Source organism: Seriola dumerili, unplaced genomic scaffold, assembly GCF_002260705.1.
Source record: "Seriola dumerili isolate Sdu_G_001 unplaced genomic scaffold, Sdu_1.0 BDQW01000365.1, whole genome shotgun sequence".
NCBI classification, from domain to species: Eukaryota; Metazoa; Chordata; class Actinopteri; order Carangiformes; family Carangidae; genus Seriola; species Seriola dumerili.
Window position 1 is genome coordinate 320,499 of NW_019174620.1, and position 24,597 is coordinate 345,095.

Here is a 24,597-nt window from a genome sequence, read left to right on the forward strand (position 1 = left end):
ACACCGTCTGCCTTATTGGGACTATCGATGCTGTGACTTTTAGCGAATTAGCTGCTAATTGCAAGCGGTAACGGTGGATATTCGTAGTCTATTGTGGTTACTCAACATTGGTAATTTCGTTTAAATTCACAGTCAGCGCTCGTTTCGCCGTGCGGACGCGTCAGACGACACAAGTGAAGTCCTCTTGTATATAAACAAAACGCAGCGAGCTGCTTTTTAAGGTGGCACGTCAGGGACTGCTGTAACAACAAGGCTCGTCCGATTCCCGTTTGTCAAGTTAGCTAACTTAGTGTTGGCGTCGCTGTCAGAGATGGAAACGACCACACAGCTTTGTTAGGAGTTAAACTCCAAAACTTGTGCGAGCGAACATGAGAGAAGACGACAGTTTGTTGTCAGGAAGGCAGCCCATGGCGAGTGAAAGAGGGGGTGAACATCCCTGCTGCTGCCCCTACTTTACGGAGGAGAAAGGAGCACTTGCTAACACGAAGGCTGACCTGGGGTCTCCTGGTCATCTGTCCAAGTCTTTGTAGTATAAAATCAGACTTTGGCACAATATGGAGACGGTGGGGAAATTTGAGTTCAGTCGGAAGGACTTGATAGGACATGGCGCATTTGCTGTCGTCTTCAAAGGCAGGCATCGAGAGGTCAGTACAGTCCCTGTCCACTATCGATTTTACTTTTTTTGTTGAATGTATATCATTGCAAACGTAGACGAAATAAAGGGTCGTTTGAATGGTTTGGTTGTATTGTTAGGCTTGAATCGCCTTTTATTATCCATCTGGTGTATTTGTTTTCATCGTACGGCCTTAAGAGGCCTGGGTGCACATACAGGATGTTCCTTAAAATAACAGGCAGTTCATGGATAAAATGCTGAAATACTTTTAAAATACTCATATATATATTCTGAAAGTACGATTGTCACTTTTTCAGGGTCATTACTTTTCAACAGACTGATAATACAAATAATTCACATCTATGGTTGTGGCAAATGTAAATATAGGCCAGCAGAGTTGTATTGTTTCCATTAGCAAGCTCCATACTGAGGCCACCAATAAACATGTTGAAACATGTCTTATACTTGTAGTGAAAGAGTATAAATTCTAACAGCTCTATAATGACTTGATGACACATCATGCATCACATCTTCTAAGGCACAGGCCTGTAGCATCTTTGTTGCTCCATTAGTAAATTGGCATACAGATAAATTTCATCCATAATAATATGAGGATAATGGCTTCAAACAACACATACTGCAATACATATATAATACAGTACATTCAAATATGCTTTATGGTGAGAAAATGCACTAACAAGGGCATATTGCATTGGACTATAGGAAATATAGTTTAGGTAAAGGGTCACAGGCTACACTGCAAAACTGCCTAATAGTAACTGGACCTCCTGGCTGATTACAGTCCCAGCAGGTGATAAGCAATCAGTACAAAATTCCATTAGGAAACCCTTTTAACCAACAGCATGAAGGAGAGAAGCATATAGACAGTTCAGTGTTAATCAACAAATATGTGCTTCAGTACAACACTTTGAATATCCTAGTGTTATAAATGTGGTAGAATCCTATAGTGAACTGTGCAGAGACATGTCGAAAAAATAATGTTGTACATACTGACAGATTTTGGCATTTGTACTAGTGCAAGGATAGAAGATTCTCATTTCCCAAGCGAAGACACAGTGTAACTAATACTTTGCATTGCATTAGTTTCATCCAACAAAACTGATTCTGTATGTAACATGTCCTTCTAGAAACATGACTGGGAGGTGGCAGTAAAATGCATAAACAAGAAGAACCTGGCCAAATCCCAGACACTGTTGGGGAAGGAGATCAAAATACTCAAGGTAAGTCACAACCTCTGAGAAATTACTCTTTTCAAAGAGTATCCTGGTTTTCAGTTATTATGTTACTATATTTACTTAAAACATTATTATAAGGAACACATAAAACACAACTGAAAATGGAATCCAGGGCAAATAAACAATACTTAGTGTCCACAATGGCAGAGGACACAAAGTATTCAGAATAACTGATGTTTCTCCTATCAAATTTGTCACCTTGATTTTTCAAGCTGTTTCAATCTGTATTTAATACAACATTTGCCTGGTGGTGTGGTAATACCATATTCTGTTGTTTTGAATGATTCACTATATAGCGCTGGATAGGTGGCAGATGTTACATCTTACATCTCCCTGGTACAACAGGGGGGCCTAAATGATTGTACAAGTCAAGCTTGACATCTATTTGAAGTCAAACATTTGAAGAATAAAGGATATATGAAGTAAACAATGATTTTCCTTCTCATTCCTGCAGGAACTAAAGCATGAAAACATTGTTGCATTACTGGACTTTCAGGTATGTTATACTACACTCACAAATGGCATCTAGATAATGTAAGGGGGTTGTCAAGGCTTCTGATTACTTACATTATCATCACACCTTTTACGGTCCTATCAGGTCTTCCCCATCAGTCTGTGTTCACAAAGTAGAGCAGATGGGTTGTTGAATGTGTCTGTTCCACATGACCCACTTCTGTCTCGTGTAGCTTGAACTGTTTTGTTTACCCTACTTGTTAAATGAGGCTTTGCTACATTTGTTTGTTCTGAAAAACAGTTTGTTTCATCCTATTCAAGCACGTTTTCTTCTGCTCCTCCGCGTACTGTCAATCCTTGTAAAATTTCAGTGAATACTTCAGCATTTGTCTTTTGTTGAACATCATCGTTCCCTAGTCATCATTTCCCTTGTTTACATTTTGTCTACAGTCACATGCCCTGTTCCTGCCAGTCTCAGTTTTACTTGCCTAAAGTATTCTTGTCCAACGGTTTACCCCCCTTTTCCTGGCACAAGTCAGGTGCCTAGGGTGAATAAATACAAACATAGAAGAACCCATAGCAGAATGATGTTCTTGCCTGTAACTGGTCTGAAGCTCGCTTTGGTAACCCCTCCCAGATAGTTGAGACAGCACAACCTCCACACAATCTATCTTAACTCACCAGGTGTTTCTTTTGTCTTTTTGGTGCATGGCTGACACACTGCCATCTGGTCAAAAACATCTAATGCTCAGATTATGCTAACTGTCACATCTGGCACGACAATATTGCAAAATGACAGTGGTTCATTAATAGTCCGGGCATGTTCTGCTTTTGGTGAAACTTGTTAAGAACAATGTCTTTGTTTAAGCTTTATAAAAAAGAAAAGAAGTGTTGCAGTAGTGCAGACATACAACCCACTGCATTACTGTTTCTTATCATTCTTTCACTAAAAGACTTCTGGTGTCACTGTTGTCTTAAATTTGATGCACTGCTGGGCTGTTGAACTTCTTTTTTTTTTTTTTTTTTTCTTTTTTCTTTTTTTTTTACCCCATATGAGATCTCATATTTGAAAACTGCTTATGAAGTCTGGTTGAGAGCAGATGTTGTAGGTTTCATTACCAGACCTAGAGATTTGTTTTATTGATTCAAGTTGACCTTTCATCACCTAGCCTTATCTTTATTTTCAGAAAGCTCAGTCATCACGCAAAGAGACTAACAGACAAGTCATGACCAATGACACTTACATTCAGCTGCTCAAACAAAGCAGTATAGTCACCTTGTTGTGTTGGTAGCAAATACGGATTTAACTACTATGCACTAGAGCCCTTCATCAATATCTTCAAGAAAAATATTTGCAACCAGTTGTCGTGTCTTTGCCCATGCAGAACACCAAAATACTCCACTCCCTTATCTTCATACCTACTCACAGTGGCACTTCTCTCTGGGCATCGAGGATAGTCTGAGCTGGGCTGTAAGATTACAGGGTTGTTGTCACACAGCGGTAGAGAGTGGAGATGTTCTGGGTAGGGGATCCTACCATCCAGCTATCTATTTAGGTCAGGAGGAAACTGAAACCAAACAAACACTGGACACCAGAGAAATGTCTTTTACTTTTGCCTTTCACATTTTATCCATTTGTCTTATACAAAGTGACTTAAAATTACCTTGAGAGTTGAGTAATTATATTGTTCTAGTCTCAGGCAGACACTAATGTGACAGTCAAAGCACCAGAGGATTTTAGCAATGCAACAAGTTCCTGTTTCTAAACAGGTTTTGAGCAAGAGCAAATAGCAGATAGACCAACTCAGCAGAGTAATGTAATGTTTAGTTAAGAGACACATTTTCACTCAGTTATAAACACACAGCGCCTTTGTAATCCTCACTGACATCGCTCCAGCTTGTGAACCAGGAAATAGTTGATAGCAGAAAAATGACCCAGTATTCACTCTGTAACTGTATGTAACTGTTGTGCATGGGGTCATTTGAATTTTGGTTGCAAAGTCATCGCGCAGAGACAGCCTGTGGAAACCAGGTGGTTGACTTACTGGCTGAAACTAACTGGCTGGCTGGTTGGTTGCTGTCCATCTTCAATAAAACCAAAGACAACCAATTAAAGAAAGCCTGACTCAGCTGAACTATAGAAAACAGTCTGGTGGATTCAACAAGATATTGAGATCGGGTCAGAGTGAGAGACCACAGTCATCTGTTGCCATGTGATAAGAGAACTGCACTCTGTTTTTCCAAAACTTGTGCCTCAGACAGGTTGTCTGTAAGAGAGGATAGTAAAAGAAAGTAAATTACATTAGAAGATTTACTGATCTCCCAAATATGCAATTTCAAAATTATCCAAATTGTTTAGTATTATAAATGAACAGCCTTTTATGGTGTTGTTGTGGCAACTTATGAATTAGCCTTTTAGACAGTTGAGTAATTCTCACTGTCTCTCACTTGCTCTCTCTCTGATTTACTCATTGTTTTAAAAATGCTGGTGACAGCTGAGCCAACTGCTCTGATTCCCTAATTGTTTTGGCTCAGTATTAATGTAGAACTGTGGGTTGTTTTCACATTTCTCACTAAAGGCAGGCAAGCTTTTACTTTTATATTTATTTATTTTTTATATCTTATGCAAACATATGCAGAGTGCCACACTGTAGAACAGGCCACATAAAAAAACAGTGTTTCAGGACTCTGTGATAGATCCAGTTTTAGAAAACGTTTTAACAGACTATTACTGACCAAAGCTGTGACAGCTTTGATGGTTTTGGTCAGTAATAGCTGGCTTCTATCTTTCACTTTCACTTCTCTTTTTCCACTATCACTGATCCGTAAACCTCCATCCTGAATTTTTATGCAATCCTTTAGGCTGTGGTGTTTTTCTCCAATCCAAATCACCAGCTTAGTTTGCTTGGACATGATTGGCGAGCACAAGTACCACCTGTTCCTTCCTTTGTCTGTCACTGACATGTGTTTGTTTACGTCCCCTCTTATCTCTTCCCCTTTTAGGAAACTGCCAGCTCAGTGTACCTGGTAATGGAGGTAAGGCTTGCTGTGATGTTTTGCTTTGTTTGAACAGCGCTGTATTGTCTCAGCTTTTGCAGGCAGCTCTGACAGGGCCCGGGCTATAATTAGCTGTATCCTCAGGCATCAGTGGGGGTAAATGGCTGTCAGTCAGCTTCCAAATGCTGCTAGTTTATTTGCTTTTGCTGTGGCTTGATTTCTTTTCCCTGATGAAGAGCCAGAAGTAAAATAATATTTGTGAATCTTCTAACTACTTGACAGTTTGGTTTGTTTCTTTTCTTGACACATTTTTTTTCTAGCTAGTTTAAGTGCCTAAAATCATAGTTACATATTGATTATTCCTGCAAAGCATGGTGGGAATCGTTTGCCATGCCAGCCTTTCTTGTTCTGACAACAAACACAATTCCAATTGCAGTATTTTTCAAACCATGCATCAAGATATTTTTTTAAACATTATCCCCACCCTGGTTTGTTCTGTTAATGTGTGTTGTAAAGATACAGGCAATATTGTGTTAGCATAATCACCACCTAAGCACAATAGCTTGCTCAGACACAGCTCCAACATAAAAGTGAGCATGCAAAAACTGTCAACATTGTAGATGCTCAATTGAAATGTGAAAATGGTTGAAATGTCTCCGTAAGCAGAAAAATTATTTAATTTTTATTTGTATCCTCTAACTTCCAGTGGGTGGTAGTCTACCTGGGCTCCATGTAAAGTAAGAAAAGTAAAATAAACAGCAAATAAACATTGCACAATGTTGGTGAATTTGTGACATTTAATTGGTGAATATTGTGTCTAATGTGTATAATTTGTATAATTTACATAACAGGATTGATGACACAGTGTCCAAGTTGTTAAGTATTGTTCAGTAGAGAGTTTCAAAGTGCTCTAAACGTCATGCAATAATACAAATTGGATACAAATGGTAATTGCTGTTTAAAAACAGTGTTACAGAGGCAGCACACAGAAAGGAACAGCAGATGCATTTCTCTAACTCATCCCATTTATTATTATACGTTTCCTGGTTATCTCTGTCTTCGAGAAGGAAATGACTTGTGAAGCTGCCTTTCAGAGCCACACCTGTCATAACACACCCGTCCTTCCCTGGGTTCATTCATATTAATGCTGGGAATGAGAACAGGGTTATAAATCTGTAAACACATCACTCTTCAGCAAATCACTTCTCTGATCCTTCTTGCTTTCTTGTTCCTTCAGAGTCTGGGTGATGTCAAACACTTACTCACTATGGTTACACATCAGCCCTCATTGTTACCTGTGTCTCCTAATGTTATACCTTTTCATCTCCCTCTTTCTCTGTTTCTGTTGCTCCCTCTCTCCCTCCCTTCCTGTCTCTTTCTAATGACAGTACTGCAATGGGGGTGACCTTGCTGACTACTTACACTGTAAGTGCAACAATTCATCTTCTAAAAGCTCCAGGTGCTTCTCAGTAGAATAATCAATGGAATTGATGGTGAAATGTCATCTTTGTTGCTTGATGACAAGGAAGCGAGAGTTCTTGTTCTATAAAAAAGAAAAAAAAACAAAACAAAAGTAAGAATATAAATGTTTTCATGCAAACAAGGTGAATATTAATCTTTTGAAGTGAAGTTTCTTGTCAGTATTTGTTTAGGAAGGGAACCATTGAAGTTACAAGATCCAAATTTGTCATGGCAGTATTGTACAGTATATTATGACCAGTGAAGGGTGAATCTCAGGAAGGTGACAGTTCTTGCTTTGTTCACTTTCCTATTGGCTTTCAAACATAATTTCTCATGTCTTTACATTGCTTTAAAAAGCACTATAATACAACAATATAATGCCTCATATTTGAGACTGAAAAAACAAAAACAACTAGTAAATTCATCTAAGCCATAAAACCAACTCTCAAATTTTTTTTGTCAAATCTTCTTGGAGTCCTAGAATAATGGTCTCTGGTAGGGAACAGCTTTTTAAGTTATAGAAGAGGAAGAATTATTTTTCAGTTATCTTCCACTGCCACAAAGATTTAAAGAGTATACGCAGTAGGAAGTGTCTAATACGAAGTGTATGCTCCAAGGCAACCATTCAGGTCACAATTCACAAGTTTTTTTTTAGGTAGTGTGACAGTAGGAAGCAGCTTTTTGTCTGGAGCCCTGAAGACAGAAACTAATTTGGTGATTCACTAACAGCTTCAGGACCTTCTGAGTACCTAAGGCTTACAATAGACGTTGACATACAGTGTAATAAAACCACAGAGAAACTTCCCTGAAGTATTCTCCTGTCTTTATTCATCATAGATTCAGTATGTGAGACATGCATCACATCATGCAGAGAGGACATCGCCTCTTTGCTTTTGAGTCAATACAGTGCGAGCAAACTATTTTTCTGCCCAGGATCATAGATTACAGTGCTCTGAATAGCCAGAGTACTCAACTCTTCTGACGTGAGCTTTTGTGTGTCAGTAAGGACAGGGTGGGAAATATGACATCAGCCACTACCCACTCACTGACAAATTATGGCTCTACCTACTAACTTTGTCTGCCAGGTCCCCAAACTCTAAATAGAGGTCCTATTCCAATAATAGTCATTGCTGTCCTGGTTTAAAAAAAAAAAAAAAAGTTTCACAAGTGGTTTTGGATTCACTACCCACTGTGGTCAATGAAGTAAACTTTTTCCTGGCTCAAGTCAAGCCTGAGCCTGGCTTTAAAAAAAATCTGTTGGAAGTGAGGCGGAGTCAAGACAGGAATTCAAGACAAGGGAGGGACTCTCACATAGGACCACACTGTACAACTGTGAGGTGAGGGAGATGATTGGAGGGGAAAAGAAACTAAGAGCAGAAGGTGACAGTGGGGTGATGTCAGGCAACACAGATACTTGAACAGTAATTTTAGAGGTAAAATGAGATGGTCTGGTTTGTGTAAACATGAGCTGACTTCAGTGTTTGTTAGGAAAAGTAGTGTGATTCGCCTGGATTTGAGAAGGGGTCATTCAGTTCATATCTGTCTACACATGGAGACAGATATGTCTACACTTGTGTTGTGGTCTGTACCTTTACATGCATTGTAGCATGTGAGAATCACACTGTGTACCTAGTATACCAAAGTTGTTTTAATAAGTGTTCATTTATTTACCTCTTGTTGCTCTGCAGCCAAAGGCACACTGAGTGAGGACACTATCCGGGTTTTCCTGCAGCAGATTGCAGGGGCCATGAGGGTCCTACAGGCCAAAGGCATAATCCACAGGGACCTCAAACCCCAGAATATTCTGCTCTCCTACCCACCAGGACGCAAGTCGCACTCCAACAACACCTGCATCAAGATTGGTAGGTTTGATGGTGTGAGAAGGTGTGAGCAAGTACATGCAGGTGACAGCATGCAATTGTTTGTACATACGGTACATGTGAATGAGCGGTGCATGTGTAACATTGGTTTTCAGTTGTTGCCTTTTTTTTTTTTTTTTTAAATTGGGTGAACAGAGTGAAAAGGATTGGCATCAGTTTTATTCTATAAGGACCTTTTGTAGGAGGTACTGCATATGAATAAACAGCAAAAATGACTTAGATGGAAAGAAATGATTGATCATCAAGTTAGACATATACAATAAATAAACAGGCAGTGTTGTTGGTTGAGACTGTTATTATTGTCTTAAGAAATGAAAATAAAATGTAGCACTGCTTGCTCTAAACCTGTAGTATCTGTTGACTAATATGGGCAAAATTTATATAAAGATCAAGTCAGAAATTTAAAGTGCAAAATGGTTTTAACATTTCAGATGTGAGACTACAGCATGTGGGTGTACATTGTGATTTATCAGGAAAGCACTACAACCCTCTACAGGAGCGAAAACTAATTGAATCTCATGAAGCTCCATACGGAAATCCCTATAGCATAATAAAGCTCTGTGTAGCCAGTTTTATTGCAACAGGAGCTAATAATGATTTCCCCAAGGTAATTGATTCCACTAAGATTGTGAAGCTAAACTTGTTAGAGGAAATTTATTAGATTATATGAAGAATTTTCCCTCAGCTGGGTTTGCAGTCTTCCTCTGATGAAGCACATCACTGAAAAAATACCAAGAGAGAGAAAACCTATTCACAAATGCATGATGTCTCATCAAATCTTCAGTTTGACTGATTTGACCCAAAAAGTTGACGTGTGTAACAACAAGTAATCACCATAATGAAAATTGTCATGACAGAGCACAGAGAGAGTGTGTGTGTTGTTCAGCTGCTCGGAAACTCTGCTAATCCTTGAGCCTATTAATTCTTTTTTCCCCTGGAGAGAATTGGTTTCCCAGCGGGAGTGAAGTCTAAGGCTTGTTTCAGTCCCAGTCACAGCAGAACGTTATAATCCTCATGACTCTTGGAAAACCTGCTCAGTGACACACACACGCACACACACACAAACACAAACAAACTGTTCACATACATACACACATTGTACCTACACAGATGCAGGTACAGACAAACACAAACACACACACACACACACACACACACACACACACACACACACACACACACACGCATCAGTAGTGAGGCAGGGGTTACTGAAAATGATTTGTTGCCTTGTTTAATAGGCAGTTTGCTGGTGCTTAAGGACATTCGGTAACCTTTAGAGTTTGTTTTAAGTTTTATATAATTTTGTATATTTATTATGACTGAGCAACAGTCATTTGTTTTTCTCGCTGTGCCTATAATTCCCATAAAAAATTAGCTACACAGCAATTGTCTTGATTATTTTTTATCACTGATGAAGTTCTACTGTCCAGAAGTACTGGTTGGCAAGTACTTTACCAAGCCATAACACCCAAGTGTTTGAGCTCCAGTGTGATAATGCTGCATTGTCGTCACACAGGTAATGATATTGAAGGTCTGTGTCTCAGCCAATATTGCGAGAGCATTATAATATATAGTATTGAAAATAAATAGAGCATTCAGCTGGGAACCTGTAGCACTGTTGACTTTTTCTTTTCCTTTTTTTGCATCCATCTGCAGTTTTTCTTTGGAAAGTTAGTGATTATCCTCAGGATCTGCACATTGTCTGTATGAAGATACAGCTGCGTTTGCTTCTGGCACCATATGTTAACTCATCCTCTCGTGCCTTTGCTTGTTCTTTATCCCTCACTTCCTTCCATCCCTCCTTCACTTTCCCTCTCTGCAGCGGACTTTGGCTTTGCCAGGTACCTTCAGAACAACATGATGGCGGCGACACTCTGTGGGTCCCCAATGTACATGGTAAGCACATTTTGTAGGGTTTTTATATATGTGTTAGGGAAATAATTGCTAGCATAGTCAAATGTTTCAGCTGGTTAATAAACCCAAGCAAATTCAAATTTAATGAACTCTGTGTATTCACTCATTCCAAAGGTTAATAGGACCCAGTGCAGGCAGGGAAGGTATCTTCATTTTTAGTTTGAAATTAAGGTGTTTTATAATTTCTGAGAAGGCGTCATTTTGAAAACACCACTTTTTGATCATCAGCATTAATCCGCCCCTACTTCATGATGGTTCAGCAGCTTCAGTTATTTTTCTTCATGTGAAACAGCAGAGCCGCAATTGTTTTGATTTCACTGTGGTCGTTGAACCCAATCTCTAAAACAATGCAGTACAATACAACAATACAGCAAACTCCTACAGCAGCAATAATGAGAACTTAATCATCTTGTTAAATGTTCATCAAATACTTCCAAAAAGGGGTCAACACTGAAAATGATGTCCTTCTTTTTTCCTCACCAGGCTCCTGAGGTCATTATGTCCCAAAACTATGATGCCAAGGCTGACTTGTGGAGTATAGGAACCATAGTGTTTCAGTGCCTGACTGGAAAGGCTCCTTTTCAGGTAAATGCACCACTTTTATTGGTTGTATGCAGATTTTTCTTTTTTTTTTCTTTTGGGTGTCACTGCAGATCATGCAGATTTTTTCCATGATAACCTACTTCACACACACAGTATATACTGTACCTACACTGTCAAGTAGGAATGGACCAGTGTGAAAATTCCAGAGTCAGATTATCATGCCAAAACACCACACCAACTTGACTTTACTGTTAATATTGACTTTTATGAAATAATTTATCAGCTACTGTGTGTGTGTTAGGTGTGCCGTCATTTATAATAATAACAAAATTAAGTTTATTACGTCAAAACCTACCTGAATGTTCCTACAACATGTTTTCATCCTTGTCGAGAAACAGCAGTTCAGTCTGTGATCAAACAGGTTGTCTCCTCTCCAGATAATGTGAGAGATGAACAGGAACTTGAAAACAAAACGGTTTGTCCCGGCTGACTTGACTAATGTTTAAAAAGATAAAAGATGAGACACATAATTTATCTTATCGTAACTGGCCCAGCAGCATTTCTGAAACTTCCTGAGTCGCTTCATTCTTTGCTTTATTGATGGCCATTTTAAATGAGTTGTCTGGCGTCTGTGTGTTCATGCCCAGCACACACTTACATTGCAGATGTTCATGTTCATGTTCATTCATGTAACTATCTATCTATATACTATCTACTGTGAACTATCCCTCTTACTTTTTGTCATCTTTAGGCTAGCAGTCCCCAGGACCTCCGGCTGTTCTATGAAAAAAACAAGAATCTCAGCCCCAAGTAAGGACTTACAGTGAGATGACGGCATGTTTATTTTTTATGTGATCAACAAATGTTGAAACACTGAAGTTCATCATTTCTTTTTGCATTTGTTTTTTCGATTTTGCTTATAAGAAATGAGCACCATTGCCGTGGTACATCTTCAGTGCAGAATAATCAATTAAAAGTGAACTCCTCAGAAAGACCCAATTATCTCTGAGAATGTGTTTGTGTCACTATGAACATCTGATATTTAGATCAGTCACCTGAAATGCAGTTTGTAAATCTCCCTTTGAGAGAGATGCTACCAATCATGTCCACGTCAGCTGGGCTGTTTTAACAGCTGAACACCAGTTAGTAAACAACATTGTAAGAGATGACAAGCCCCCAAGAAATCACCAACAGCCCACTCTTTCACAACACAATGTCTGTAAAGGTTTTATGTTTCAGTTAATCTCACAGCTGCCTAATGAAAGCCTGTCTGGGTTTTCAGGAATGTTGACAGCCATGCTAACAGGGAGAGACATTGTGTATTTGAAGAGTATCATTCATGTATCATTCAAAAACAGATGTTTCTTGTAATAAAAAAACACGAAGAGTAAATAAAGTGCAGCTAAAAATGTTGCTTTATCTGTAGCAACAGGTTTCTGTTGTTTTTGTGTGACCTTTCCCTCAAGATTGTTATTTTTTCTGCACAGCAGCAAACACGGATTGTGGTTTTATTTGTTTGCAGCATCCCCAGGGAGACTTCAAGCCATTTGAGGCACCTGCTGCTGGGACTGCTGCAGCGCAACCACAAGGACCGCATGGACTTTGGTTAGTGAACATTGCACTAAGATGTCGGAGTAAAATGAATAAAACAGTTGACTATGTGGTGTTGATGCAGACTTACACTGATAACCTAGATAGTACATTCTGCCACAAATGGTCTGATACAGTATTTTGTAGATAGTTTTCTAGCTAAATTACCCAGGAAACAGATGTGACAAGTATTCCTATGAATGTGGTGTTTCCATTTAAAAGAGAAGTGTCAGATTAAGAAATAACACCCAGGCCAAAGATGTGACGATGATATGCATGTGTGTGTCTGTGTGCTGTCTGCACGAAAGGTCACTGTATTTGTATCTTGTGCTGTTGCAAATATTCTGTTAGCAACACTTCTTTCCACAACCTTCTACTGATTACATTTCTTCTTGTGTTGTTGGTAGATGAGTTTTTTGGTCATTCTTTCCTGGAGGCTAGCTCATCAATGAAAAAGAGTAAGTAAGAATAAATAATACATTTCCTAATAGAACCTGCTTAGATAGTTGTCAGAAATACAGGAGTTCAGGACTGTCTATGAGCACTTCTTGATGTATCAATCTGTAATGTTTTGCACACTGATCTGGGGTGGGCACCATAAGTACATAACACATAAGTAAATAATAATAAACACATTTTCTGAAACCATACCACATTCTCTTAAAACAATAAATGCAAAACTTCACAGCTCTTCCAAAATAAAATAAAACCCTACATTCATTTTTTATCCAAATGATACACTCATTCCATCATAGTTTGTGAAAACAGCCATATAGTGATGAACCTGATTAAAGGCTAGTATATTTTATATTATAGTAGCTGCCAAGTAGACTTTTGTTTCTATTTCTTACCAAAATGCATTGTGTGTATCCTTGAGTTTTCTAACAAATATGTTTATTTTTTGCTACAGTAACTCCAACTGTGACCATGACCTGCTTCCCAAGCTCTGCATCAGCCAGCTCTTGTAGCAGCTCTTCCACATCTCATCTCGCCTCACCACCGGTTTGTGTTTAGTATTTCTGTATTATTTCCCTGTTTCTCTTTGTTTCTCTCTCTGTGCCTGGGTAATGACACTGTGTTTTTATGTGCAGTCTAAGAAACCTTTTGTGCTTCCTTTCTTCGTTTATCTCCTACTTTCTGTCTCTGTGCCCTGCAGCAGTCTCTTGCTGAGGTTCAGCATTTGCGTGCCAAAGCTCTGGCCTCTCCTACCCAGGAGGCCACTGGTTTTCTCCTCAAGGACTCGTCTGGAGGGGGCGGCAGCAGCAAGAACTCCTCCTCCTGTGACACAGATGACTTTGTCATGGTGCCTGCTCACTTCACGAGTAAGAAAACACTTTTTATTTCATGGGATCCCTACCTAAATGGCCAAGGCAGCTGTGCATAGTCCTAGCTTTGGCTCCATTATTTTGAAAGTGTGTTTTTTCATAGACTGGCTTTTATGTGGCATATTCAGCATTTTTTAGATATCCCTTCTCTGTTGTTCTTCTCACATTCTTTTAATAGAAATACTTGGGAAATCCTCTTTTCACTCCAGTTTGATTTTGCTGTTTTTATTTTTTGGGCTTTCCAGCAGGTGAGCTGACATGTGAGAGTAAAGTGCTGCAGGACAGCCTGATGAACAGTGGGTAAGAAGCAAGGATTGGCCAACACCTGTGTTACACAAATGTAATGTTTTTTTCTTAGTTTGTGTCAGTTTCTATTTCTGTTTCTCCACTTTAATCAGCTCTCTTCTGGCATCTGCTGGTCTGTGTAGCCAAGCCAAAACACCCCCACACTCACCTTCCTACAGTGGCTCTCCAAGTCCTGTCAGGTAACAGCACAAAGCTGAATGTTTGGTTGTGGCCATACATGTTGTGCTATGTAGCTCAGAGGTCATGACACTATCAGGAAATGGTTAATGGCAGCATGTTGCAGTCATATCAATATTACATTGAAATATAAATGATCAAAAATCCTTTAAGTCGAGTGGAATTGCATGTTGAGAATAGTTCCAGTGTTCAAGTAACATTAGATCTCAGTGTTTCATCTGCATAAATATATTATATTATGAATATTGAAAGTTTTGAAACTCTTGCAGAATTTTTAGAATCAGGAAAATTATATAAAGAATTGAACAGACCATGCTATCCTTACAAACAATGTACAAGTTTGGCAGTATTGTCTGTAACACTGAGCATCTGACAGTAGTAAACTTGTCTGTGTCCTCACACACACACACACACACACCCACACACATATATTAACTCTCTCCTCTCTTGTCTAACTGTTTCCCCTGGCGCACACTCTGTTCTTCTCACTGTTGTTGGCAGGCCCAGTGAGTTCTCGGGAAGTAACTACGGTGGTAACTATGGAAACCATGGTCAGTCATTGCCTATTCCAGTCCCCACTCAGGTCCAGAACTACCAGCGCATGGAGCAGAATCTCCACTCTACCAAACAGGATGGCTCACCACGGTCTGTATCCACACACACACACACACAGACACACACGTCACACATTTCTTAAATTGACTGCATGAACTTGACGTTATTAGGCTGTCGACACCGGTGCGTCGTTGCAGCAGTGGGAGCTCATTGGGCTTTGCTCGGACCGGACCTTCACCATCTTACGGGCAGGGAGCAGTCACCGCCACCCGCAGGCTCTCCCTGGGAGGTGGCAGAACTTTCCAGCTCTCGCCTCTAGGTAGCTCACAGGCTAGTCTTCACTTTGTAAACCACTTTCACAGATGCCACAGAGACCACACTGCATCTACATATTGAATAGAAATTTGGACAGTGTAGCATCAATAGTGACCAATTTTGAGCTAACTCGTTGTTGGCTTTATGGTAATAGAGATGTGGGGAAGGTGTAGTGTTGGAACAATTAGTCAACTAATTGATTAATTCAGCAGTTCCCAACTTTTTTGATTTGTGAATGAAAGAGAGTCTGCTGATGACCACTCATCACAGGTTATGGACATGAGTTGTGTGCAGTTCAGCCGGGGAGGATTTTTCTGTCTCAGATGTTTAATTTGAAGGACTTTTAGAGACTTGAAGGGGTTAAATTATTTAGTATTTCACAACTTAAAATTATTTTCCTTACTTTTCGTTCTTTCTTATCCCTTTAATCATATATTGACCCCTCAGATTTATCTTAGGGTGCCTTGGGGCATCCTGACTACCATGTTAGGAACCACTGGATGAAAAGGTGCATCGATCAAACCTGTAAATCTTTTATAAAGTGGAAATACTCAGCAGTCTCTGGTTTGAACTATTCATATATGAGGATTAGCTGCTTATTTGTGTTTTAAATCATTATAGATCTAATATCTTCAGGATTTGAACTAAACAAGCAATTTAAAGTTGTCATTTTAGGCTTTGGGAGCATGTGATGAAGAATTTTCACAATTTCATAATATAAGGTTGTAGTTGGTATTTGAGTCAACCTGGTCAGTAGTTTTGAAAGTTATTGGTTGAGAAAATCAACCAGCCACTCTCCTTCTCCACACCAGTTGCCCTGGTCTGCTCTCCGCCTCATGCTGGCACAATTCCTTAGCTGTGTGGACATGCATGCCAGCTGGGCAATGGGGGGGTTAGGCAGGACTTGTTAATGTCTGCTATCTCTTGGTAGATATGTTTTTTCTTGTCCTGTTTTCTTGTCCTCTCTGACATTTTCATTCTGTCAGATGCCACTTGCTATCTAAAACCAGAAATATTCTGACCTCCTCCTGTCTCACGTTCCTTTGCAGCTCCTCAGCTCACTGAACCCCGGCCGACTTCTCAGCAACACCCACAGACGACAGGACTAGGCACACGGCTCCACAGTGCCCCCTGTCTGTTGGAGTGTGTCAGTGGTGGCGGGAGGCAGAAGATCAGGAAGCAGTACTCGGACCCTGTGGTTGCCCCCTCATCAGGCCTGATGACTGTCCGCCCCCTACACTCTTCCCCCAGATTGAGTGAGCTGATGCAGCGCAGCCCCCTCCCCACCATCCTGGGCTCCCCTTCCAGGGTTAGCTTTGTTTGTGAGAGAGAGAGAAAGAGCGAGAGATAGAGAGAGAGTAGAATGTGTGTTTCAACTGTCTTGAGAAACACAGCACAAGAAAAGACAACCAAGCAGTTTAAATTAACCTCTGGTACCTCTCCTCTCTCTTGTCTCTCTCCTCAGACCATCCCTCCATTTGAATTCCCTAAGCCTCCCAGCTCTCCAAACCTTGTGACCTTCCTTACACAGCAGGGTTTGGTCATCGGCTCTCCTGGCAGCAGGACTGCCCTGACAGAGCCCAGAGAGCCAGGACAACAAGCACCTACGCAGGTCGCCCAGCCTGCACACTGCATCCACAGACTGAATGATGATACCAGGAGCTTCGGAAGGTTAGATTATTGTTTTTTTCTATTTGTCATGTTTACCTTGCTCATGCTGCACATGCAACAGAAATTGTTTACTTACAGATACAGTTGTTTCGCCGTCTGCAGGTCTCAGAGTGCTGGTCGTCTGTCTGACATGCTGCTGATGGCTGCGTTTGGACCAGGTGGACCTGTGGGTGAACGAGGCAGCACAGAGAACCTGACCTCTGAAAAAGCCATAGAAATAACAGGTAGGCATTTCTATTGGTCGAGATTTACAAAGATTTATATGTAGTTTCCTGTTGGAGTGGCTAAGTCTGACAATCCCACTAAAGAATTGGATCCAAATTTAAGGCTGTGAAATAAGATAATGGACACAAGCCTTGCCTGCTCCATTACCTTTTAATCATTATTCTTCTCTGTCCTCTAGCGCCCCCAGGTGCTGGGGTAGGTCTTGCACCTGGATCCAGCAGCCCAGCACAAGTGGTTTTCACTGTGGGCTCTCCTCCCAGTGGCAGCACCCCACCTCAAACTTCCAGACAGAGGAAATACTCAGGTAGCACACACACATCCTAACACTGCTGAATACATGTTATTTGTCTCTACATCCCCTCTGCAACAAGTGGGAATCAAATTCCACTTATGCAGCAGCATTACTATTATGCTCTGCACATAACACAACATAGAGCATTAGGGAAGCTGCTATTTTCATTTTCCACAATGTGGAAACTTAATTAAATGTGATGGAGAAAAGTATAAAGGGTTGATTTTGAACTGGCCAAGATTTAAATGAAGCCATACTGTGGAAAGATTTAGCTACATTTATGGAGTAATAACCCAAATGACTGCTTTTCCTAACACTCACTTTTCCAGTTGATAATTGCCACTTCAAGTTTTTATGAAAATAAAAATTCATGTAACTGCTTAATCATTTATTGCCACGCTTCTTTACTCAGAAGCATGAATTCCAGGAACAACAAGCAGTATAGTTGTAGTCTATACAGTCTTTTTATTTATAGTTGTTCACATTGATTCTGCTGTTTATTGTACAGCTATGAAAATTCATGGCTTTTGATCAGAAAAATATTTTATGCCTTTTCTTTTTCTAACTTCTGCAGGCTCGTTCACTTCAGTCAGCCCTGCAGGCTCCTTCACCAGCCGGTACCCCCAGACAGGCACCTATCTGGATGGTTTCGAGGCTCCTTCCAGTCCTCGTTACAGTTTCACTGATCCTATCACAGCCAACATGGGAGGCCCCGTAACCTTTGAGGCTCCTGAGCTGCCTGAGGAGACACTGATGGAGGTGAGGAGCAGGTTTCCCACACACCTCTGGAAAGTAGTGACAAAACAGTCATTACTTTGACTCTGTATATTTTATGTATGTGTGCAGCAATGACCTTTGTTGTGTATATCAATCCTTCTCACAAAATGCTGATATTAGCATAGTGTAGTGTAGTATCTTTAGCTCAAGTCAATGTGTTAAAATAGCCTAAGGTCAAACCCAAGAATGGAATATTGAAATGCACTGAATGACCTGTCTCCTGTTAAACTCATGTTCCTCCCACCAATACAGACTGAGTGCAAAATCACATTATGGAGTCCTCTGTTTCAAATTCTCTCTCTCTTGGCCTGTCTTTCTTCCTCCCTCTTTCGGAGTGCAGCAGGAGCATACAGACATGGTGCAAAACCTGCGTTTCACGTTGGATTTTGCACGTTGTCTAATGGAAGTGGCCGGGGCCCGTGGTGCTGCGGTGTTGGGGGAGCAGGTGGACATTTCTCATCCCTCCCTCCTTCAGCAGCATAGCCTGGTAGCAGATCAGATAAGCTCACTGAGCCGAGAGTGGAGGTAAGGCCATATCAAGTATGGGTGTGAGTCTTTGTTGCTAGCAATGATACTGTTTATCTACTTCAGATAGAAAATTATTTCAAGGTGGATCTCTTGGATTTGCACCACATAAAAAAGCCTTAGGGACAAAACTGTTTTGTAATTGAGCAAATTAGTAAAAAGATCTGTCAAGTGAGATTTCCAGCAGGCAGTAAGCGGATTTGTAGAGCCTACTCAGGAATATTGACTGCAATGTGTCAAAATTAATTTTGCAGTTTGAATGCAGTTTTTCACCAGAACAAACAGAAACACACTGACGGAAATGTAGTCAGCTGAGGCTTTTCTGTACTGAATACAGAGTGGTAGAGTTTGAATGTAGACAAAAATGAGGATGAGATTTCTTTTGAGCATTAGATCAAAAGATCATGCAGATATTTCACTAACGCATCGTGTGTGCATGTGCGTGTGCATGTGTAATTGTGTCCTCAGTCATGCAGAACAGCTGGTTCTTTACCTTAAGACTGCAGAACTCTTGTCGACTGCCTTACACACAGCCATGGAGCGAGTTAAACAGGGCAAACTCTACCCATCTGCTACAGTCAAACAAGGTAGGACCCATTTCATCTTGTAAAAGAGAGGGTTTTATTTGTACATTAAAGAAAATTAAAACACATTTTGATTAAAGTGTCTTGGTAGCATATTAAATTTAACTTGTCAAATTCTCTGTCCACATACAGTGGTGAGGAGGCTGAATGAGCTGTACAAATCCAGCGTGGCATCCTGTCGCTCACTCAGCACTCGTCTGGAGCGCTTTTTTTCCAGGAAGCACCGTCTTATGGACCAAATCACCTCCATCACAGCAGAGCGGCTGCTGTTCAGCCACACTGTGCAGATGGTAAGCCTGAGACAAAATTAGACAGTTTGAATCATTAGATACTGTATTTGTGGTCATCCAGTTAATAATTATCCCAGTGTATGTTACTCACTGAAGTGCACGAATGGCAAAAATATCCCTTCCAATCTCTCAGGAAATAGCAACACACAAAGCAAGGAAAATAAAAGTTGCTAAATTACAGCATTAATCACAGAACTGATCATCGTATGTCTCAAGAGCATTATACTGATATTTTAATCAATACTAAAATCAAACTTATTTTAACGTGTGCGTCCTGGTGTCATCTCAGGTTCAGGCTGCTGCGCTGGACGAGATGTTCCACCAGGGGGAAGCATCAGTCCTGCGCTACCATAAAGCTCTGCTGCTGATGGAGGGCTTGTCTCTGCTGCTCACTGAACAGGATGACATCCTCAGTGTTAGCAAATGTGAGTATGTCTGTCAACTCAACTCACACAAAGTGAGGATGTCACCACTCAACACCAGTACCCACCATGCAATATTCCTGCGGCTAAAAGTAATTTTTTATGTTTATATTATGTTTTTATTTTTATGTTCCTCAATTCAAAATGTTCCATTGATTCAATGATGTGAAAATTTATATTTCAGTTTATCAGTTTAGCCAATTTATCACAGTGCTTACTACATAGATAAAACAGCAGCTAATGTGCACGTCTTCATGGATATGACTTGTTCTGCTGAACCAACCACTGACTATTTTTCTGTTTTTTTTCACTTTCCCTCTGTATCTGCAGGCAAAGAATGCATTGAACGCCGCCTCACAGCTTTGCAGTCAGGACTCTGTGTTTAAGTGTCCTAAGTGTCCTACACTGCGTCTTAGAGTGTCGATATGATGTCAGTCATTTGCACCCTGTGCATTATCAACGAACCAAATCTCCACCCACATTACATGGTTTTCAGTTAGAATTGCTTTAGTGTTCACTAGAAAACCACAAGATTTCACTTTCACTTAACCTCTAGAGTATGTGCTCTTTGAATGACTTGCTGTTCATGTCAAGTTTTGGACAGTGACAGTGACTTCCCCCAACACTAAACTTGGACCAGTGTTGGACATGAAGCATCTGCGCTGTAAAAGAATGTCTGCGCTCTTGTCTATGTGAGAGGACTGTGCTCCTGGCACTGAAAATGGTATTTTTTGCTAAGAAGATGATTCCCCTCACTAGGCGTAACACATGCTGGAGCAATTATTGCCAAGTAGTCACATACACATACAGTACTTATCTAGATATAAACACAAAGCATTGTAAGATGGACAAATGCTACAAATTTGCAGTACGCAAATCTATAGACAAATGTTATCCTTTACCAAGATCAGTGGCTAGACGGAAAGTGTAGTATCTGCTGTACACCTACACAAGGACGTTTACTGATGAAGACCAGGAATGGCCACGTATCATTCTCATCAGATGTGTGTTTGTCTTATACCCTTTGTTTGCTTTGCTGGGTTTATGTTCTCTGGTTTTTACCTAATTGTTGTGTGCTTGCTGAAGGGAAGTATAAATAGCATTGTTACAATTTGTGGCCGGGAATGCATAGAAGCACTATTACAAAACTGTTGCCAAAATGACTTTAAAAAATGTAGTTTTGTTTTTTGTGTTATGTTTTATCTTTGAGTCACTGTGGATATCTATGCTGGTTTGGAAAAAAATCCCTGTTTGACACTTTACTGATTCTAAACTTGTTCACTGGCATAGACCAAGTCCCCACAGTGAGACAATAGCACCTTTTTATACAGCCTGTTTACCGTTCTGTATAAAAGGTACAAATATGGTATGGGGGAGCATTGTTTTTCTACTGGCAGCACAGGTAGCTGGAATAAGGAGGGGTCTTCATGAGGGTAATACAGCTGGATCCCTCTTTACAACGGGCTAATGGCGTAAGGATTTTATTTTTTAAGTTGTAGCAGGTATTAAAAGCAACAGGTAGAAAATGGGTCTAGAGGACACTAACTACCCCACTGCTACATGCAAAATACAGCATTTAATTTCAGAGGGACTGAAACTGGTCTGTTAGCATCCCTGATCACAATCTCGTTAAAGATGCTGCAATAACCTGGGATGTATTCTTCAGGTATACAGAAGCTTAGATGCTGCTGTTGCTGGTAATCTCTTTAGATTTAGATCTCTTTAAGATTCCATATTCTGTCTTTTTGTGTTTATCTATCAGTGATGGTGGAGTTTAGCAAGTATAATCAAATTTGAATGTAGTGCTGACAGGAGTGAGGAGTGACCATAAATATTAGCCGAATGTTTGATAACTAACATTTAGACTGATCCCAGGGCTAATGTCTGAATGCTTTTGCACTGTTGAAGTACTGTACAGAAAGATCCTGAGTGGAATATGCTAAACATGTTCAGTTTTTGTAGATGCCTAGACAGATTTCATATTTCTACTTCTATACTTTTAGTGCAGTTTTAGTTTAGTATTATAGTTACTGTCTAAAGGTAGTGTAGATGTGTGAATGTTGACTAAGAGATGGTATAAGCTATGAAACCTTAGAAAGATTTCTTTAGGAAAAAAAGGAAAAGAAAACTTGCTTTACACTGAAGAAAAAAAAATGTTTTGCATCAATTGTGTTGTGTTTTATTTCAGTGTAGTCAGTGGGTGATGATAGTGTTTGATTTTGAAAAGTGGTGTGCTGATTTGGAGTGCTAGTTGAAAATGTGTATTTTACCTGAAATATTTGTGCATTGCTGATATTGACCTTGGCCATACATCCCCAACAAGGTCCCTTAACTCCCCTGAATTTTGGGCCGATGGTAAGTGTCAATGTCTACGTAGGTTGCTTTCAAAGTAAAGTTTATGTGTATGCATGTATGTATGTATGCATGCATGCATGCATACATGTATGTGTTTGTGGTGGTTTGAGGTATTAATGGAAAGTGGGATTTGTTCGGTACAGAAGCATTGACATTGCTCTGTAACAAGAGTGAATGATTTGATTTAGACTCCAGCTGACTGCGTGGATGTGGTTGACTCTGGGTAGGATCCCACTTTTACATATGAAACAAAATCCACTGAAAATCAGGGGTTCCTTTTGTGTAACCCACTGCCAGGCCCCAGGACTACTTCCCTTTCCTTGAGTTGTGTTTTCCTTTGTCTTTTTTAAGTTAAGATGGTGAATAAGTTCATGTTTTCGAATACGGCGTTGTGAGGTCAGGGCTGAGGATAGTCCAGACAGAGATCATGAAGCCAGTATAGTAGCTCTGTCAGCAGAACAGAATGGAAGAAATGTTTTGTTTAGTGAAGGTTTCTCTAAATATACATGATGTGTATTTGATTTGTGGCCTTTTGTCTCTTGTCAGAGAACTTTGAAGTGTTCTTTGACATTACCGAGAACATTCTGTGTGTGTATAATGTTAGTTTCAGTGTACATTCCTATTATCAGCTCATCCACTGACTCTGTCTCTACACATGCTGTTCTGTTCAGTCAGTATACAGTGGCAATGTCTCAAAAGATGATACAGGTAGCAGAAAAGTGATGATCTCTTATTTTTTGTAAAACTGATGCATGTGTCACTTTTTATTGTACAATCATAGCTATCGGCCATGCTAATGATGATTATATTGGGCAGGAGTCAAAAGCACCATAAAGATAATTTGTGCTGCAGCTGAAATAATTAAAGAGTAGAGAGGTAGAGAACAGCAGGTTGTTGTATGACGTTCAGAGACAGTGCCCTATGACAAGCACCTATCCACTCTGATGAAGTGTCCTTGAGCAAGATACTAACTCCCTACCAGCTGTAGTGTTGCTGTTCAAAGTATCACATAAAGATAAAATTAAATGTAACCATCATGAGGATTTAGCCTTTGCTATGTGCACTCCTACAGTAGATCTGTCATTGATTTGGATTACTGTTTTTGTATGTTTGCGAAGAACATACCTGAATGTTTTCATTTTGCGTTTTCACTTTACTAATTCTGTATTACCTGTAAATATTGTAAATTAAGTTATTGTTGTTATTGCATATATGACGCTGCAGGCATGGAAAGAACAGAACCACCTATACAGCACCTATACATTTCCAAAGAATAGGCCTTCTGCTGATCTTCCATATTGTCTCTTACTGTCACAAAAGCATTTTAATGTTGTCATATCTATGACAGACTCACTATCTCAGCGTCCCTGTGTGTGATATAACCTTTACTGTCTGAGAGTTGCAACATGAATAAAGTGAAAGGACAGGTATATTTGTCTTAAAATTATGCGAGTTTCTTCTACTTTTGTGTCATCTCAGTTATGGAGATTTTTTATTTGTCCTTGACCTGAAGCTTTACATGCATTTATAGAAATCCTTATCCCCCTTACAACTGTGACAGGTTTTATGATCCTATATAACAGTTGAATTTACTCAATCATAAACCACACCATTGTCATTTTGGCCTTAACTCAGTAATTCAGATCACAATTTAATAACTAAAGTACCTTTTTTTCCTCAGTATTCCCCTTAGCTATGGGATATTTTTCAAGAAAGGTTGGAAATTCAAGTAGAGCCTTTATCCTACTGCTGACCTATTAAACCTAGTGCCATTTAAACTGGATAACAGGGACTTTACATTAAGGCTGCTTAAAAGAATATAGTAGTGTTTTGGCATGGTATAGATCATTTATTACAAGCCATCTATACCTCATAGTACTGCAAATTTATGAAATAAAATGTCATTTTTTGTTTGTTTGTTTTCTTACATTCAAACAAATCACTGGCTTCTATTAATTTAAGTGCCCTCTTTAGTTTTCAATTAACAAATGCATATGATAAATAACAACACCTTATACAATAATGAAAATAAGTGAGTTCTCTTGGGAGATGTCATCTGATCACCCCTAGT

General features: G+C 39.8%; 1 protein-coding gene across 2 annotated transcripts; it reads left to right on the top strand.

Moving 5' to 3' along the window:
* Positions 1 to 7: 7 nt before the first annotated feature.
* ulk1 (unc-51 like autophagy activating kinase 1) lies at positions 8 to 23,973 on the top strand. 2 transcript variants are annotated; one of them, XM_022760811.1, is made up of 27 exons: positions 8 to 644; positions 1,762 to 1,854; positions 2,324 to 2,365; positions 5,326 to 5,358; positions 6,708 to 6,744; positions 8,469 to 8,642; positions 10,483 to 10,556; positions 11,058 to 11,159; positions 11,869 to 11,927; positions 12,640 to 12,722; positions 13,115 to 13,165; positions 13,618 to 13,709; positions 13,864 to 14,029; positions 14,278 to 14,332; positions 14,431 to 14,517; positions 15,017 to 15,160; positions 15,241 to 15,389; positions 16,435 to 16,694; positions 16,851 to 17,056; positions 17,159 to 17,280; positions 17,460 to 17,585; positions 18,148 to 18,332; positions 18,691 to 18,875; positions 19,344 to 19,462; positions 19,592 to 19,749; positions 20,039 to 20,174; positions 20,502 to 23,973. In XM_022760811.1, exons 1-27 carry the CDS (start codon positions 555 to 557, stop codon positions 20,555 to 20,557), a joined length of 3,084 nt encoding a protein of 1,027 aa, XP_022616532.1. In that variant the 5' UTR covers positions 8 to 554; the 3' UTR covers positions 20,558 to 23,973. The 2 variants fall into 2 exon arrangements, with proteins under 2 accessions (XP_022616532.1, XP_022616533.1); XM_022760812.1 differs by lacking the exon at positions 13,115 to 13,165.
* Positions 23,974 to 24,597: the final 624 nt, after the last annotated feature.

Excerpts from the sequence above, each read along its gene's own strand:
- ulk1 (XM_022760811.1), top strand. The coding sequence starts at position 555 with ATGGAGACGGTGGGGAAATTTGAGTTCAGTCGGAAGGACTTGATAGGA. Across the intron at positions 5,359-6,707 it reads CAGTGTACCTGGTAATGGAG|TACTGCAATGGGGGTGACCT; the intron begins GTAAGGCTTGCT and ends TTCTAATGACAG. Across the intron at positions 12,723-13,114 it reads CAAGGACCGCATGGACTTTG|ATGAGTTTTTTGGTCATTCT; the intron begins GTTAGTGAACAT and ends TGTTGTTGGTAG.